The sequence below is a fragment of the Coffea eugenioides genome, chromosome 2, assembly GCF_003713205.1.
Source record: "Coffea eugenioides isolate CCC68of chromosome 2, Ceug_1.0, whole genome shotgun sequence".
In the NCBI taxonomy this organism is placed as follows: Eukaryota; Viridiplantae; Streptophyta; class Magnoliopsida; order Gentianales; family Rubiaceae; genus Coffea; species Coffea eugenioides.
Window position 1 is genome coordinate 68,606,561 of NC_040036.1, and position 14,333 is coordinate 68,620,893.

Below are 14,333 nucleotides of genomic sequence, written 5' to 3' on the forward strand. Positions count from 1 at the left end.
GTCAAACAAAATGGACCTTGTGTTTGCAAAAATGAACAAGTTTCCGTCTGGTAAGAGATGGAGAAATGGATACAAGTTATTCTCACCTTCATCCTTGGTTTCTTTAAGAAACTCCAGATCATAGGAACCGGTTGCAGGTTGAGAATAAAACTCATAATTAAACTGTCCTCTCCCCCCAACTATGATTATTCTTCCATCAGGCAGAATCTGATTTGTTGCATACCATCTACGTCTCATAAGAGCATTTGGAAACTCAACCCAATCACAATCTTCACCACCACAAGGGGAAAATTTTCGTACAACATGATCTCCATCATTGTATCCACCTGTTTGAACCAGTGTTCCATCTTCGAGGACTGCCCCTGAAGAGCACCAAGTATCTGTCTGTACCATTAACGGCCTAAAGTTATTGGTGCCAATGTCATACAGAACAGAGTGAGCTGTGCAGTCCGTTTTAAGTGCTACGTCATGTGGATCACGACGACAGCGCCCGCCCGGAAGAGAGATATTAGAATTGCCAAAGTCAGTCCTATCAAACATAATAACTCTGTTGTTGTGCAAGAGTTGCATATGCATTGCTGATATGCCAATACATTCCTGCAAGAGACGCCATTCTCCTTGAATAGCTGTAGCCAGTGAGGTTGCTGGGAATCTGGTTGTTGCCAGAACGAGATGGAGGAAGAAAAAGAATGGCAATAGAACGAGGGTGACAATTTTTGTACCCATAGCAGAAGGGAAAAATAAATAAAGAGCAATTATTTTGGTGTTCTGTTGTTAGATTTTAGCGTTCGAGTAGGTGCAATGAAGTTGATCAAAAATTTAGGAACTGTGTCAGTCTACAAAATGGTTCACGGAGTGTGGTATTTATGATTCAATTATGTTATGATTAAATACTAATGGGTGCAAAACATGCAGGACTTCTTCTGTGAAGATCAATCCAAGCAGAAATTCAGCACCATCAAGAAATGGTGACCCGAAAATTGCATGAAAGAATGACTCTTCCAGGAAGCAATGCCAAGAACCCCTTCACCCTATTACTGCCGCTTTCATGATGTCCGGGATTACAAAATACATGTTTTTCAACAGCATCTGGTAGATACTTGTATCCAGTTCTCAGCCGGCACCGATAAAAGTTGCAAATTTAGGTAGACTGGCCACTGGCGCTTTCTCATAAATACATATAATTTCCAAGTGAAAGCATTTCTCTACATTCAATTTCCACTATATAATTATTTTAGCATTCAATCTATTTAGTACTCATATTCCCATTGTTCTTATTTTTTTTCGACATTACTATTTGATAAAAAGTTGAAAATCACATTTAAGCTCGTCAATCAAGCTCGTCAATCAGGGCCATTTGAACCGGACGTTAACAAATCCAGACTCGACTCATCTAATTAGTAAGATTTTCGGGTTTCAAATCATGAGTTTTGGATTAATAAATGTGAACCTTATACTTGACTTACAAAACATTTGGGTTTTTAAGTTTAATTCAGACTTAGTCCAAATTCACTTGTTACTCCTTAATTTCTTTAATATAATTACTATAACTATAAATTCGTAAAGCTAATTTAACATCCACAACATTAAAACTATACACAAACCAACAACAACCCTTTAAAAAAAGTATATAAATCAAAAAATTTTCAATAATAATTATCTAATTCGTTCAAAATACATGAAAAATAGTAATAAAATATGATTATCAGTCAATACATATTCAAAGGTTGGAACTTCTCCATAACCTTCTCAATTTGCACCTACTAATATTTCTCCACTCATTTTGTTTATAGTGTCCAAATTTGAACAGAAATACAGCATTTGAATCCAAATAGAAGTAAACAAATTGATTTGTCCACGAGTCATACAAGAACCTACAAGAAAGAAGAAAATAGACCAAGATATGAAGGTGATCAATTCAGGTTGAGATTAAGCTAATAAAGTATACAAAATTGCATGCTTTGTCATTGAAACTACCAATGTATGCTTTACGGATGTGGAGATTGGAGATTAGAGGTGAAGATTGGAGAGGCCAATCGTACAGGTGGAGTGGAGATTGGAAAAGTAGAGGCTAGTGTACCAATAGGAGAGGTGAGAAACCAAAGGGATTAAGGCTCTCGTCATTCTTTTGTCTAAATATATAGGTACAGATTAACGGACTTAACCTATATCATATTTAAGTCTAGTAAGACCCAAACTCGACTCACATTTAATTCGGACCTAACATTTAAATCTAAACTTAACCCAATCCAATGAAAAGTTAGGTTCGTCGAACTTTTTATCAGGTCGAATTGACTGAATTCGAGTTAACCCGACCCTATTAACAGTCTTAATCACATTTTGAACTAATTTAATCAAGCACGATTAGATTACATTTTGGACTAATCAAATTTAAAAAGGTTTGTTATATGGCCCAGGATTTTTTTTTTTTTTGAAAAAAAAAACCGTTTAGTCATACGCTCGATAATTTATTCTCATTCACAGAGAAAAGGTATTGCTTTTTTTTCTTTTTTTTTTTTTTCCAAACAACCGAATGTGGTGTTACGATGGAGGACTTGCCAAGGCTAAAATGGTAGTCCCCAAATTCCTGCTGTGTTTCGCATACTCCAGCTATCTTTGTTGTCTGTTTATCTTTTCCAATATTGCATCTGATGGAATCTTCCCTTCTTAATGGGAATTATGGGTGCAAATGTTATCGCCATTACCTCTAAGAAATCTGACGAACACAGGGATTTAAACCATTGCCAAATTCCTAAGGTGGACAATTTCAAGTTCAGAATGTCCAGCCTATCTTTTCAATATTCTAGGTTGCTTCATTGAGAGCTGTCTCGCATTCATCAAACACTATATGCATTCACCTTACTTTAAAGAAGAAAGGAGGAGATGAAAACAGACACTATTAACAGTGAGAAGATTAAGTTTTTAAGACTGAAGAGCAGTTCCTTCTCGTAAAACAGACACTATTCATCAAACACAATTTAGTGCATTATCTAGCTTTCTTTGAAGATCTCAGATCATGCATTTCTCAACTTGCTTTTGATTCTCTCGAAAAATTTGGTAAAAGTATTCACTAGGGAGTAAAATGCAGTCTTTCAGGAGGGAAGAATAGAACAGTACAAGAGGAGGATAAGGGACTTCGTTATTCACTTCCTGTGGAAAGATTAATTCACTTTTGTTCTAAAGATGCAACTTACAAAACTTCATCTGATCAGCCAATATGAGGTACATCCGTACTCTGATCAGAAAAAGAAATAATAAATCCAGTCTAGATACCTTCTTTACTTCATTCTTACCAAAGATCAACTTCAGGTTTACCTTTCTCCAAAATCTCCATCCAGAATTCATATAAGAAGCATTCTCTGTACTTATAGCTTTGTTTGACCTAAACTTTTCCCATCCTTTCCGCAGCACCTTCAAAGCAAACATGAGAGATAAGCCTTGAAATAACAAAATAAAAAGTTTGTGAACATTCGTTAAGGTGAAACAGTGCTCCTAACTACAGAGACTAATGGGAATACCAGTGAACATTTTCTATGCGATAATGCCAACATCACACCACAAGATAGTGTCCTTCAGTTGTAAAAAAGGTTAAAATAGATGGTATAATTGATCACAACAACTTCCATTGTGATATTTAGAGAAAGTTGGAATTAATGGAAACTTGTGAGGATATGAAATACAGTAAGCTAAAGTTCACAAGCTGCTATTCAGGTTTTGGCCATTTTTTATATGGACAACTATAAAATTGTTTAAGGAACTTCCTGCAGGAAACATCTCAAGTAAACTAGAGATAGTGTTTTTGGGTTGTAATGAAGTTAAAAAATAAATGATATAATTGATCACACCGACTTCACGTTTTGGACATTAGGAGAAAGTTGGAATTTATCAAATCTTGTTAGGAAAGAAAGTAAGATACAATAAGCTAAACTTCACACACTGCTATCAAGTTCGGGGTTCGGCAATTGAATTGTTCAAGGAACTTCCCCCAGGAAACAATTCAAGTAAACTAGATACGTATACTTGGATTATGCCCCTTGCCTCAACTGAAAATGTCTTGCAAAACTTGCATCAAGTAGATCTTTCCCTCCTTTACCTAGAAAAATAATGCATTTGCTATAAAAATCAAAACTGAGAATAATATGCACTGAGACAATCTGTACTGGAATGTCATCTCTGGTCCTTTGTATTGTATAAAGAAAACTATGCTACTACCAGCCCTCAAATCAAGATGCATCACTGAGAAAATATAACACTGTCAAAGAAAAAAATCATCCAATTGAGGAAGCTCGTCTTCATATAATATTATTTTGACTGTATAAAATTTTTATAAACTGTCCTGTCTCATATAGCATCTCAAGTGCATCATGGTGCTTTATTACTTAAACAGCAAAGTCTGAACCACTTCTCAACATGAAGAGTAAAACTCTCAAAAACACAGTATTATTCATCAACAGTTAAGGAGAAGTACCTTTTGTATAACTTTTTGGACCCACAAGGACAAGGTGCATTCCTACTTATTTGCCCACTCTTAGCCAAGTTTGACCGAGCAACATCCATTGGGGTTGATCCCATCAACTTCTGGACCTATAGATAAACGAAGGCAACTAATAAAATTCACCTATTGTCCATCAACTACACCTTGCGGCCTTCTGAATCTTCATAATCAAGGAAGATTATGGTAAAATTGCTCCATCTTTTTAGCAGATTTTATGAAAGGAATCACATCAACATAGCAATGAAAGAATGGAGAATGCTCTATTATAAAGTCTCTTCCCCACCCCCACCCCCCTTTCACCAGGTCAACAAAACTGGAAATGATGCGCAAATCAAAGTGTCTTTTCTCATAACATCACTATCCAACTTCCAGAATCATAGAACAGTTGATAAATGTATTATCCAAAGCAACTACTATAATCTGGCACTTTTTTGGTTCCCATAAGCAAGCAACACAAATAAATACTCATGTTCCTACTGTTCTTTAAGCAACAGCATCTCTATTTTGAAAAGTCACTTGACGATAATTTCTCACAATTCACCTTGGTTATCCTTTAGAAAACGAACTGTTCAAATCTTCAAATGATTGATATTCCATAGATAGAACAAGTATTTGTATGGAAAAGTTTATCTAATGATTAAGCTATCAATTTTTCCAGATGTAGGCAATTGCTTTTCAGTTGAAAAGAAAACACATTACAGAAACTTAAGCATTAACTAACATTTCACCTCAAAAGTAAGATGCAACACATGTACTCAGGAAATCTCACAACACAGACTAGATTGGAGTGGCCATAATGGTTTGCAATTCCTATATTCCCAGATAAATTTTTTCCCCTCTTCTTTCCTTCTTCTCCATGGTGAAGTATATCTCACACAAGTTACAAAAGACATAGTAGATCAAACATTTCAGGTACCAAAATCTTGTTATATCCTATTACACTAGAAAAAAGTTTACCAAAAAAACACAAAACAAAAACACAAAATATCCATGATAAAAACAAAGTGAACTTCAAATAACAGAAAAGCATCTTCACTTGACAGAATAAGCCAACTGCCAAAGCAGACAGGAAAGATAAAACCAGCGATAACTATCAAGTTCTTAAGTCCTGAATTAGCAGTATTGAATAGCTCAAAGGATTCAAGCACCAAGATGATGGAAGAATATGCACCACAAAAATTTCTTTTCCAATTTTTGAGAGACCACCAAATAAGACCCCAAGGCTGTTTGGAGAACAGTGAAAACTGAGATTTGGTATATATAACTAGTCAGGTCAGGAATACCAGGGAATAGATACAAAATTAAGTTATTGCGATGCAATTCAGTAAATCCACTTGTTTTTGTTTAGACAAGCATGGTTATTTGTTTAAGATGTTTTATAGGTATTTTGGCTGGCTGACCTTGGATTCACCCGCTGTAAGGATTCTTTCAGTGCTTATGAAGCCTTGAACAAAGAAAAGCTCTTAACTCATAACTGAGAACAAAATTCAGACCTCTTCAAAAAAATAGGAATATTGCTACCCCAAAAAATTCACACAAACTGAAATGGATGCAACCGCATAAAATTAACATAGACATCAATTAGAATGCATCAGTTAACTCACTGGGACTCTGGAACAAATGCAATCAACAATTTCTGATCACATTATTACAAACTTAACCAATCACATGCTTACACAGAAAAGAGTACCAGGCTCCCAGCCAGCACAAGCACACCCCTTCATACAGAAGTATCCAGGATGTATAAAGAAAGATAGGTAAAACTCTTCAGAGCAAAATGAAGACAACATTGTTCGTAAATGAAAAAAAAGTACCTCATCCAAACTCTTCGGCATTGGTTTACCCTCTTCCTTTAACTTCTCAATTTTTCTCTGTGCTTCTTTAGCCCATGTAAACTTTGCCAGTGCATTTTCAACATCTGCTATTGTGCAATTACAGTGCTTTGCAGCCTCTTGCTTTTGGCTTGTTAGGAGATTCTACAAAATGAATAACTTTATAAGGAAAAGTGTGTAAAGAAAAGCCCCATGAACAATCTCAAAAGGCAAAAATAATAAAAGATATGGATGTGCCAAGTTGGGTATGCTGTTCAGTTAAAATATTGGTTAAAATTTGCAATTATGAACCAATATCAACTTCAAATATTTTTCCAGTACAATAACTCAGAATGCATCAGCATCAAGACCTACTTATCAGAAAAATCATGAAAGAAATGCCTAACAACATGGTTGATTTTCAACCCAACAAGTAGAAATTCCATGGGTGATTAAGCAGGAACAGCTTCGCAATTTTTAGGTGACAACCATGGGAGTAGGTCAGATGCTTGGTTATGGGAAAAAACATAGTCCATAGTAGCTATTTACAAGCTTACATGTTCCCAAGGTTTCCATCTGAATGTACACTTGACAATTGAAAAGTTTCAGATGTTCATCTGCTATGTAGTATGTAGAGGTTTAGTTTTCCATTTTATTACAAGCTTTCCTCAATCATCTATTGTTTCTTTTTCCTCTTTTAAAGTGAAGATTGGGGGCTAGAGGGGTTTAGTTTTGGCAGGGCTACAATAGAGAGAATAAGCCTTACTAGATCCAGATACACCATTTCAAGTCTGTAAAATTCTGCACATTGACAACTTGATATGCACAATTGGCCAGATGCAGGATAAGAGTAATAAAGAAAAGCATTAGACATGTTTTAAGAGTTGAAGTTTGCTGTGGTTTCGGCATATATCTCAGTCTCATAAAACTAATCCTCATGGAAAAGAGTTTGTCTTTATACAAGCATTTTCTCTACACTGTCTTGCATTATCAATTTTTTCCAGTATAAGGCAGAAAGCTGTTCTCCATTGAAGAACAATGGTTATACTACAGTTGTGAAGAAAGTATCAAGCATGAAAATCCGACAGTACATACTCTGCAACATCAAGTGGTTGCCACCTTTCCATGGGTTCAGTTATAGCACCTTCTCAAGCAAATGAAACATTACTGTCATGAAAAATTATTACTTTCATAAGCATCCGGTGTTCTTAGGTGTAACAGTCTTTGTGTTTGCCAAAGATGTCCTCATCACAGAGGCCCATAACCTGCACTCACTACATATATTCTAATTCACAGATAGCTCCCTAAAGTTCCCTTTGTCAGTTCTTATATAACAATGTATTAAAAGAAATTTCAATTTTGACAGAGTAAAGCACGAAGTATGAACATGATGAAAATGAGCACACAAGCGTAAGTGACGTTCAGCCACGAAACCACATATTCAGAAATTCCAGATATCCCACATTATCCTAACACCAAAGAGCGACCTCAATCCATACTGTAAAATCATGACAACTGTTTCCACAAAGGAAAAACAAAATCTCCATCTGCTAAGACTTGTGCAAATGTAAATCTTACATAGAAAAGTAGTCAAATGGCTACCTCTCCAGTAGCGTCAAAACCCCCTAGATAACGAATTATAGCTTCCTGCTTTTCAAAAGCGTCTGAAAAAGTAGCTTCACTACTTCGCCCCACTATATACTGCTTGAATGCCCCTACCTTCCTAGCTTTGCTCAACTCATCCGCAAACCCTAAAATCCATCAACTCCAAAATCTCAACAAATTTGGTACACATGAAAAAGAAAAAGACAAGCAACATAACATATTTTCTAGTGAATACACAACTCATTTACGTACAAGAAAAATAATAACCATATATTAAGCAGTCGTAGCATCCAACAACTTCCTTTAGCCTGTCTTATCTACCTTGATTGTATCTTAGATGCCACCTTTAGCCCTTCTTATCAAGAGATGATTCTCACTCCTAATTCAAAATTCCCCACAAACAGGGAAAGCAGCTGAAGTTTAAAAATATCTGTCCCCTTAAATTTTAACTCCGGTTTTCTGCGATTCGGAGTTTTTTATCCTATTATAGTCCCAAACTTCCATTCTCCCCAAGGCAAACCCACTCATTATTGTCTACAATGGATAACCTGTTTTCTTTTTTTTTTTAAATTCAATTTTATTTTCTCATAACTAAATTACATTTTTTTATATAAAAAAAACTTCACTATCTCAAATATCAAAAATCTTTCAGCATAAAAAAGTAGATATTATCAATAATGAAAATTCAAACCAACCAATTACAAGAAAAGAAAATGAACATTAAAAAAAAAAAGGGCAGCGGGTTGACGGTAGGAGCTTACGGAGGAGAGTGAAGGACTCTGAAGAGGTGGAGGTGGTATCGGGTGAAGTCTTTTGGCCGGTGAAGACCCCTTTGATCTTGTCCATCCACGAGAAATGGAGCTGCGACGTGGAGGAGATCCATCGTTGCTGTGAAGGAAGAAGGTGGCCGTGACGGTGACGGAAGAATGCGGAGGCTGAAGAGATGAAGAAATTTCTCGGACGAAGCATTTTGATAACTGAATCAATAGTAGTAGTTTGCAAAAAAAAAAAATTTGTTTAATGCAGAGTTCGGAGTGCAAGTGAGGAAGAAGCGCAAGGAAAAAAGGGTTTTAGTTCAAGGGTTTTGGAATAGTAAATACGACGTCGTCACAAGGATATCAACTTTTTATTTATTTGTTTTTCTCGTTTTTGGTTATATGCTCTGACATTAGTCCCTTAAATTTGAAAAAATGTTTTCTTCATCCGAACTTTTACCTTCTGTGCCTTTTATTTTGGAGATCGAATCCAATTTTTTGAACTACTTTAATTTAGGATGCGTTTGATAAAACTGAAGTCTGAAAATTGAAGTTTGAAATTTGAAATCTGAAGTATGAATCTATCAAATTATAAAATTATTAAGTATTAAATCTAATACATTTGAGTGCATATCACATTCAGTGATAAATGAATAGATTATCACATAATTTTGAAAGCAAATTTTGCCTAAGAAATTCAATGTCATTTAATTAATTCAGATGTTCAATTTTTTGTTGTCAAACGATCTGAATACATTAATTTTAAGTGTTGAATTAAGTTATTAAACAAGGCCTTAGATTGAGAAAATACACCCATTAAATAAAAGCTTTAATTATGTAAGGGACTAAAATGTAACATTTTCAATTTGAAAAACTACGCATGACTTGAGCAATTTTTTCATAGCTTTAACTAATGCATTTTTGCGAAAGTGGATGGACTAAAAGAACATTTGAGGGCTCTTAAAATTCCGATTTTACGAATATGGATTCTTTTTTTTTTTTTTTTTTGAAAAGAATACGAATATGGATTCTTGAAGCATTGAAATGTCTATTTGCAAAAGACACTTGTAGTAATCGTCTAGCTTTCTTAGTTAAGTAGTTGTAGGCATTAGCTATGATCAACCACAAAGTTTGTCCTAGATAAAATGGTTTATACAAAAAGTGAAGTACCCTTTGACATGAGCAGCTCTCCTTGATGCTGGCTGCTTCAGAACCAGAGCTTAAACATGGCAGAAATCAGCAAATCTTTCATCATTAAGCAAGCAGAACAGTCATAGAAGTACAAATGAAGTCAGTCAGAATGGGGTTCAGTGATGAAAAACAGAATTTGGATCACTGGTCGATGTCCGTCAAAATCATTGACCATCGTCCAATATTCACTGGAGAGAAATGCAGGTCAGCAGATGTTTCCAGATAGAACCCTCTCCAGCATTGCAAACATCGATCCACAACCTGCGTCTGCACATAGAATACAAGCGCATGTATACCCACTTTCTCATGAAAAACGTGAAGCAGGTGTCTTGTCACTTGAACAAAGTCATAATCCGCTCAGCTTATCTGTCGTAGAGAATGAGTCCGATTCTTCTTATAATAAAGATCAGCAACAGACGGCAAGTATGCAGCACAATAAGTTGCACAGAAAGAATGCCTCAACATGGTTGATGTCACTGCAGCAAGTTTTTGGGGCAGCCCCATCGAGCTTCATGATGCCATGAAATTTGGCTACAAATATTCTGTCTAACTCAAAGTTTTGATCGCCTAAATTCATACCAGATCTCATAGTGATTAAAAAGTAAACTATCATGAGTGTGCTTTCCAAGATACTCGATTCCCAAATGATTTAGCCTTCTCGTGCATTCTTCTCCTCCCAGCCGCGAACAGAACTTTATGTTGTGTGACACAAAAATTCTACCTTCTAAAGGTTTCAATCTATTCACTAACCTCTCTAATCCAACCCAGACAAGCTTATCTGGAATATGGAGAAAAACGGCACTTGCATATATCAAATCGTACAAATCTTCAGATCCAAACTTACTAAAGTCCATGTCATCACCTCTAACAATCAGAGGACGCTTATGCAGTAAACCTTGAGAAGGAAGCTCGTACCTAAATGCCGTCATTAGAGAGAGCTCATCTCTCTCTAAACAATGGAAATGTGTGGGGTTCAAGTAGCGTATAAAATGCGAGCCGACGCGCAGTGTTCCACATCCAATCTCAAGAACACGAGAGTCAGGAGTCAGATGGATTGACTCTGCAAGGAATTCAAAAACATCTCGGCCTCCAGCCCAAGGCTCCCCATAGTTGCTGTGGTGCTGTTCTACGAGGAGCTCACTAGGGCATGGAAGAGCAGTGTGATTTTTTCCTTCCTCTCCTTCATAGTGTGATATGCCCTTAAACCTGAAAAATGGCAAAAATAATTCAATCATTTATCAAATATGGCCTGGAAATGGACATTAAAAAGCTAACTGCAACCGTACCCACTGCTCAAAAGTAAAGAACAATTAAAAGATTTAGAAAAAGAAAGGAGCAAAGATATAAGAAAAAGTCAAAAGCAACATCCAGTGTTGAGGTGTAGCTTGACAGTCTAATTCTTTCATTATAAAAATATGAAAAAAAATTGTTCATATATATTTTTAAAATAAGTCCTTAAGAAAGACGATATGGCTAGTTAAAAATAGACCCACACAAAAGAAGGTAATTTAACTAATGAGACATCAGGCATCATCAAAGGAGAACCATATAACAAAGGCAAATACTTGGGTAGGCTTTGTCTTGGTATACTCATCAACAATGTGGAAGATCCAAAGATTCAAGAGTCTCATGGTCATGGTGATTATAATATTATGCCATTAGGCTACGATCCATATAGCAATCCATGTTGTCATCCCCTGCCATTCTCACCTCTAATCTTTCTATCAGGCAGAGGCGCCAAAAACCACCATCAACATAATCAAGGTGGCGACAAAGTCAATCAAACAGCAGTAGTGGGGACAACAGAAAAAAAAATTACAAACCCCTGCCACTTACACCTCTAATCTCTGTATCAGGCAGAGGTGGCAAACACGCAGCAAATCAAGGCAGTTAAGAAATCAATCAAACAGCAGTACTGGGAAGAAGAAGAAGAAAAGAAGAAAACAATAACACTACAATCCAAAGGTCCACATAACTGCATAAGAAACAGAATCAGAATTTTGTTCTATAACGAACAAATTTGTCAGAACCCAAGTTACGATTCCATTACCTACTAGTATCCATCAGTATCAATTCAACCACAGTACTTAAGGGCATAAAGATACCTACGCACAAGAGGCCTGTCAAAGCCCAAGCGCAAAACAAAACACCCCATTTTAGAGGAAAATGCATATTATACACATCACCTATGATTCTTAGTTAAAGCGTACAACGATATACTATCAACCCATTTTAAAGGAAAGTGCACATTATACAAATCACATATGATTCTCAGTTAAAGCATACAATGGTATACTAATAATGCATGAAATCATCTAACATAACATCCTCCTCTCACATATCAACCAAACCTGTCTAGCATCGGCTAGTGCAAATCATTTGAGTTAACTACTGCCCTAGTAACTTGATGGTTAGTTGGCCTGTTAGGGGTTTTCTTCATTTCCTAGATGTTCATCCCCAGAACAGGGTTCCTTGAGTGCTACAAAAGCCCTGTTTCACATCCTCTATATTTAACCACAACATATGACCTAGCATATATGGCGAATTTTTCTCAAGCCAAGCATTAAGCTACCGACGAGTAGCTTGAATAGTTTGCACTCCAGGCTTATCCACAATTATAGTACCTAACAATTCCCCTAGGCTCGAAAGGCTGGCCAATAACACCCCAATCAACACATATGGAACAATTATCCCTACCAAAAAAAGCGCAATACAAGACTCAAAAGTTTCCTTGCTAACATCAAAACCAATGCAAACCCAACAATTTACTACAACCGCTGATGCTTAGCCTAAAATTGGAACTTCATAAACTTACAACACTTCCAATATCGTGAACCCACTAATTGGATAAGACAAACTATTTAACCACCCTCAATTTCACATCTAAGATGCAACGATTACATCAAAAAGAAGAAAAAAAAAATCTTAACATACATTGCTAAAACCTCGTAAAAGCAAATTAAAAAGCAGAAATATCCCTGATTTAGTTATAAACACAAAAAAAAACTGAGGAAAAGGGTACTCACTGGAGGAGATCCTGGAGCTGTTGTTCGCGGGTTCTGGGATTAATGCCTTTACGGAGCACATTTTCGGCCATGTGGAGGCCATTGGCATCGATCTGGCATTTAACCCAATCTATGTCCTCTTTTGAAGCCGAGATCCGGCCCGAGAACCCAATTGATTTATCATCAGTTCTTGAATACCCCGTGGAAATAGGAGTGGTGGGGCAGGAGCAAGGAGGAGGGGAGGAAGAAAGGGAGGATAGTAGGAAGAAGAAAAAAATTGCAGCGGTGGCTACTGAGAGAACCAGTACTGGGACTGATATCACCACCCCCTTTGGTGATGTTGCCGATGACAGAGCCATAGTGAGTGAGAATTTTTAGTGATTGCCTGTTGCCCTGCTAGGCTCTGTGCCCGTATGGGCGGATGCTTGGGTGGGTTTTATTAAGGTTTGGGTCGTGAGAATATGAATTTTGGGTTCTTATTTCTAAGGTTCAGGTAAAGATTAAGTATTTTTGGAAATAACTAATTCTTTTTTTTTTTTTTTGCCAAACAATAACATATGCATATGTGACTGTAAAAGCACATCTTCTCCAAGCTAGACTGTCTAACCAAAGAGGGAAGTAACCTTCCGCACAACTTCACTAAGCAGGTTTATGGCATATTTTACCAACTTGTGATTGACATGGTTGCCTTGCATTTTAATAAAGGACAAGTAACACTTATATAAGATTTTTCCTAAGCACTCTGATATCCTAGAGAATTGTACCTATTTTTGGATCATTTGTATTCTCCAAATTGATTTTTTCCACCACCACCTTGCAAGCTGACTGAATTTTCACCTTCCTCCGACCTTCTAATTTTGCTTTGATAAGCGCATTCCTGATTCGCTTGTTTCTTCAACCAGTGGCATCTTTGTTCAGGTCCACCCAAATGCATATGACTGCTCCATTTGCTATTCTAGCTAGAATTCCCCATCCAGCTTTGCCTTTTTTTTTAATGTCTACTGCAGCATCAATGTTGAGTTTGATTATGCCCTCCTGTGGTGGTTGCGATTTGATCTCTACTCTTATATCTTCATTCTTCTCTTTTCCTTCATCTGCCTCCTCCTGATGTGCTTTATATGATGTTCTATCCATTCATGCATTGCCTTGTTAACTATCATACCAGAACATTTCCTTTCGCTGTTGAATTGAATTTGGTTTCTCGACTTCCAAACCCATCGTAGCGTATTAACCGTCAGTATGATATGATCTTTCCCCTTAGGTATGATATGATCTTTCCTCTTAGGTCTTTCCTTGGCTTCCAAAATGTTGTTCCACCAAAGTCAAAAGTTATTTCTGAACTCCTAGATTCCATCCCATTTTATTGGATCAGCTTTCCATATCAACTCAACATGTGTACAGAAGAAAAGTATATATTCAATTGTCTTTATTCGTTCTCCACAACACCTGTGAGGATGCTCACCTCGGCGGT

General features: G+C 36.6%; 2 protein-coding genes across 3 annotated transcripts; both read right to left on the reverse strand.

The window, feature by feature from the left end:
- Nucleotides 1–3,046: 3,046 nt before the first annotated feature.
- LOC113763650 (protein translocase subunit SecA 1-like) lies at nt 3,047–8,912 on the reverse strand. 2 transcript variants are annotated; one of them, XM_027307530.1, is made up of 5 exons: nt 8,673–8,912; nt 7,909–8,057; nt 6,310–6,471; nt 4,469–4,584; nt 3,047–3,411 (listed from the first exon to the last, which is right to left on the reverse strand). In XM_027307530.1, the coding sequence occupies exons 1-5, from the start codon at nt 8,878–8,880 to the stop codon at nt 3,366–3,368; spliced, it is 681 nt and encodes a 226-aa protein (XP_027163331.1). In that variant the 5' UTR covers nt 8,881–8,912; the 3' UTR covers nt 3,047–3,365. The 2 variants fall into 2 exon arrangements, with proteins under 2 accessions (XP_027163331.1, XP_027163332.1); XM_027307531.1 differs by lacking the exon at nt 3,047–3,411 and adding an exon at nt 4,038–4,093 and having other exon boundaries at nt 8,673–8,911.
- Nucleotides 8,913–10,116: 1,204 nt separating this feature from the next.
- LOC113762401 lies at nt 10,117–13,294 on the reverse strand. Its single transcript, XM_027305845.1, has 2 exons — nt 12,884–13,294; nt 10,117–11,063 (listed from the first exon to the last, which is right to left on the reverse strand). The coding sequence occupies exons 1-2, from the start codon at nt 13,219–13,221 to the stop codon at nt 10,409–10,411; spliced, it is 993 nt and encodes a 330-aa protein (XP_027161646.1). The 5' UTR covers nt 13,222–13,294; the 3' UTR covers nt 10,117–10,408.
- Nucleotides 13,295–14,333: the final 1,039 nt, after the last annotated feature.

Coding starts and splice junctions, on each gene's coding strand:
- LOC113763650 (XM_027307530.1), bottom strand. CDS start 8,880: ATGCTTCGTCCGAGAAATTTCTTCATCTCTTCAGCCTCCGCATTCTTC. Junction 8,058..8,672: donor AGAGTCCTTCACTCTCCTCC/GTAAGCTCCTAC, acceptor GATGGATTTTAG/GGTTTGCGGATGAGTTGAGC. Junction 6,472..7,908: donor GTTTTGACGCTACTGGAGAG/GTAGCCATTTGA, acceptor TTCATTTTGTAG/AATCTCCTAACAAGCCAAAA.
- LOC113762401 (XM_027305845.1), bottom strand. CDS start 13,221: ATGGCTCTGTCATCGGCAACATCACCAAAGGGGGTGGTGATATCAGTC. Junction 11,064..12,883: donor CAGCTCCAGGATCTCCTCCA/GTGAGTACCCTT, acceptor GCCATTTTTCAG/GTTTAAGGGCATATCACACT.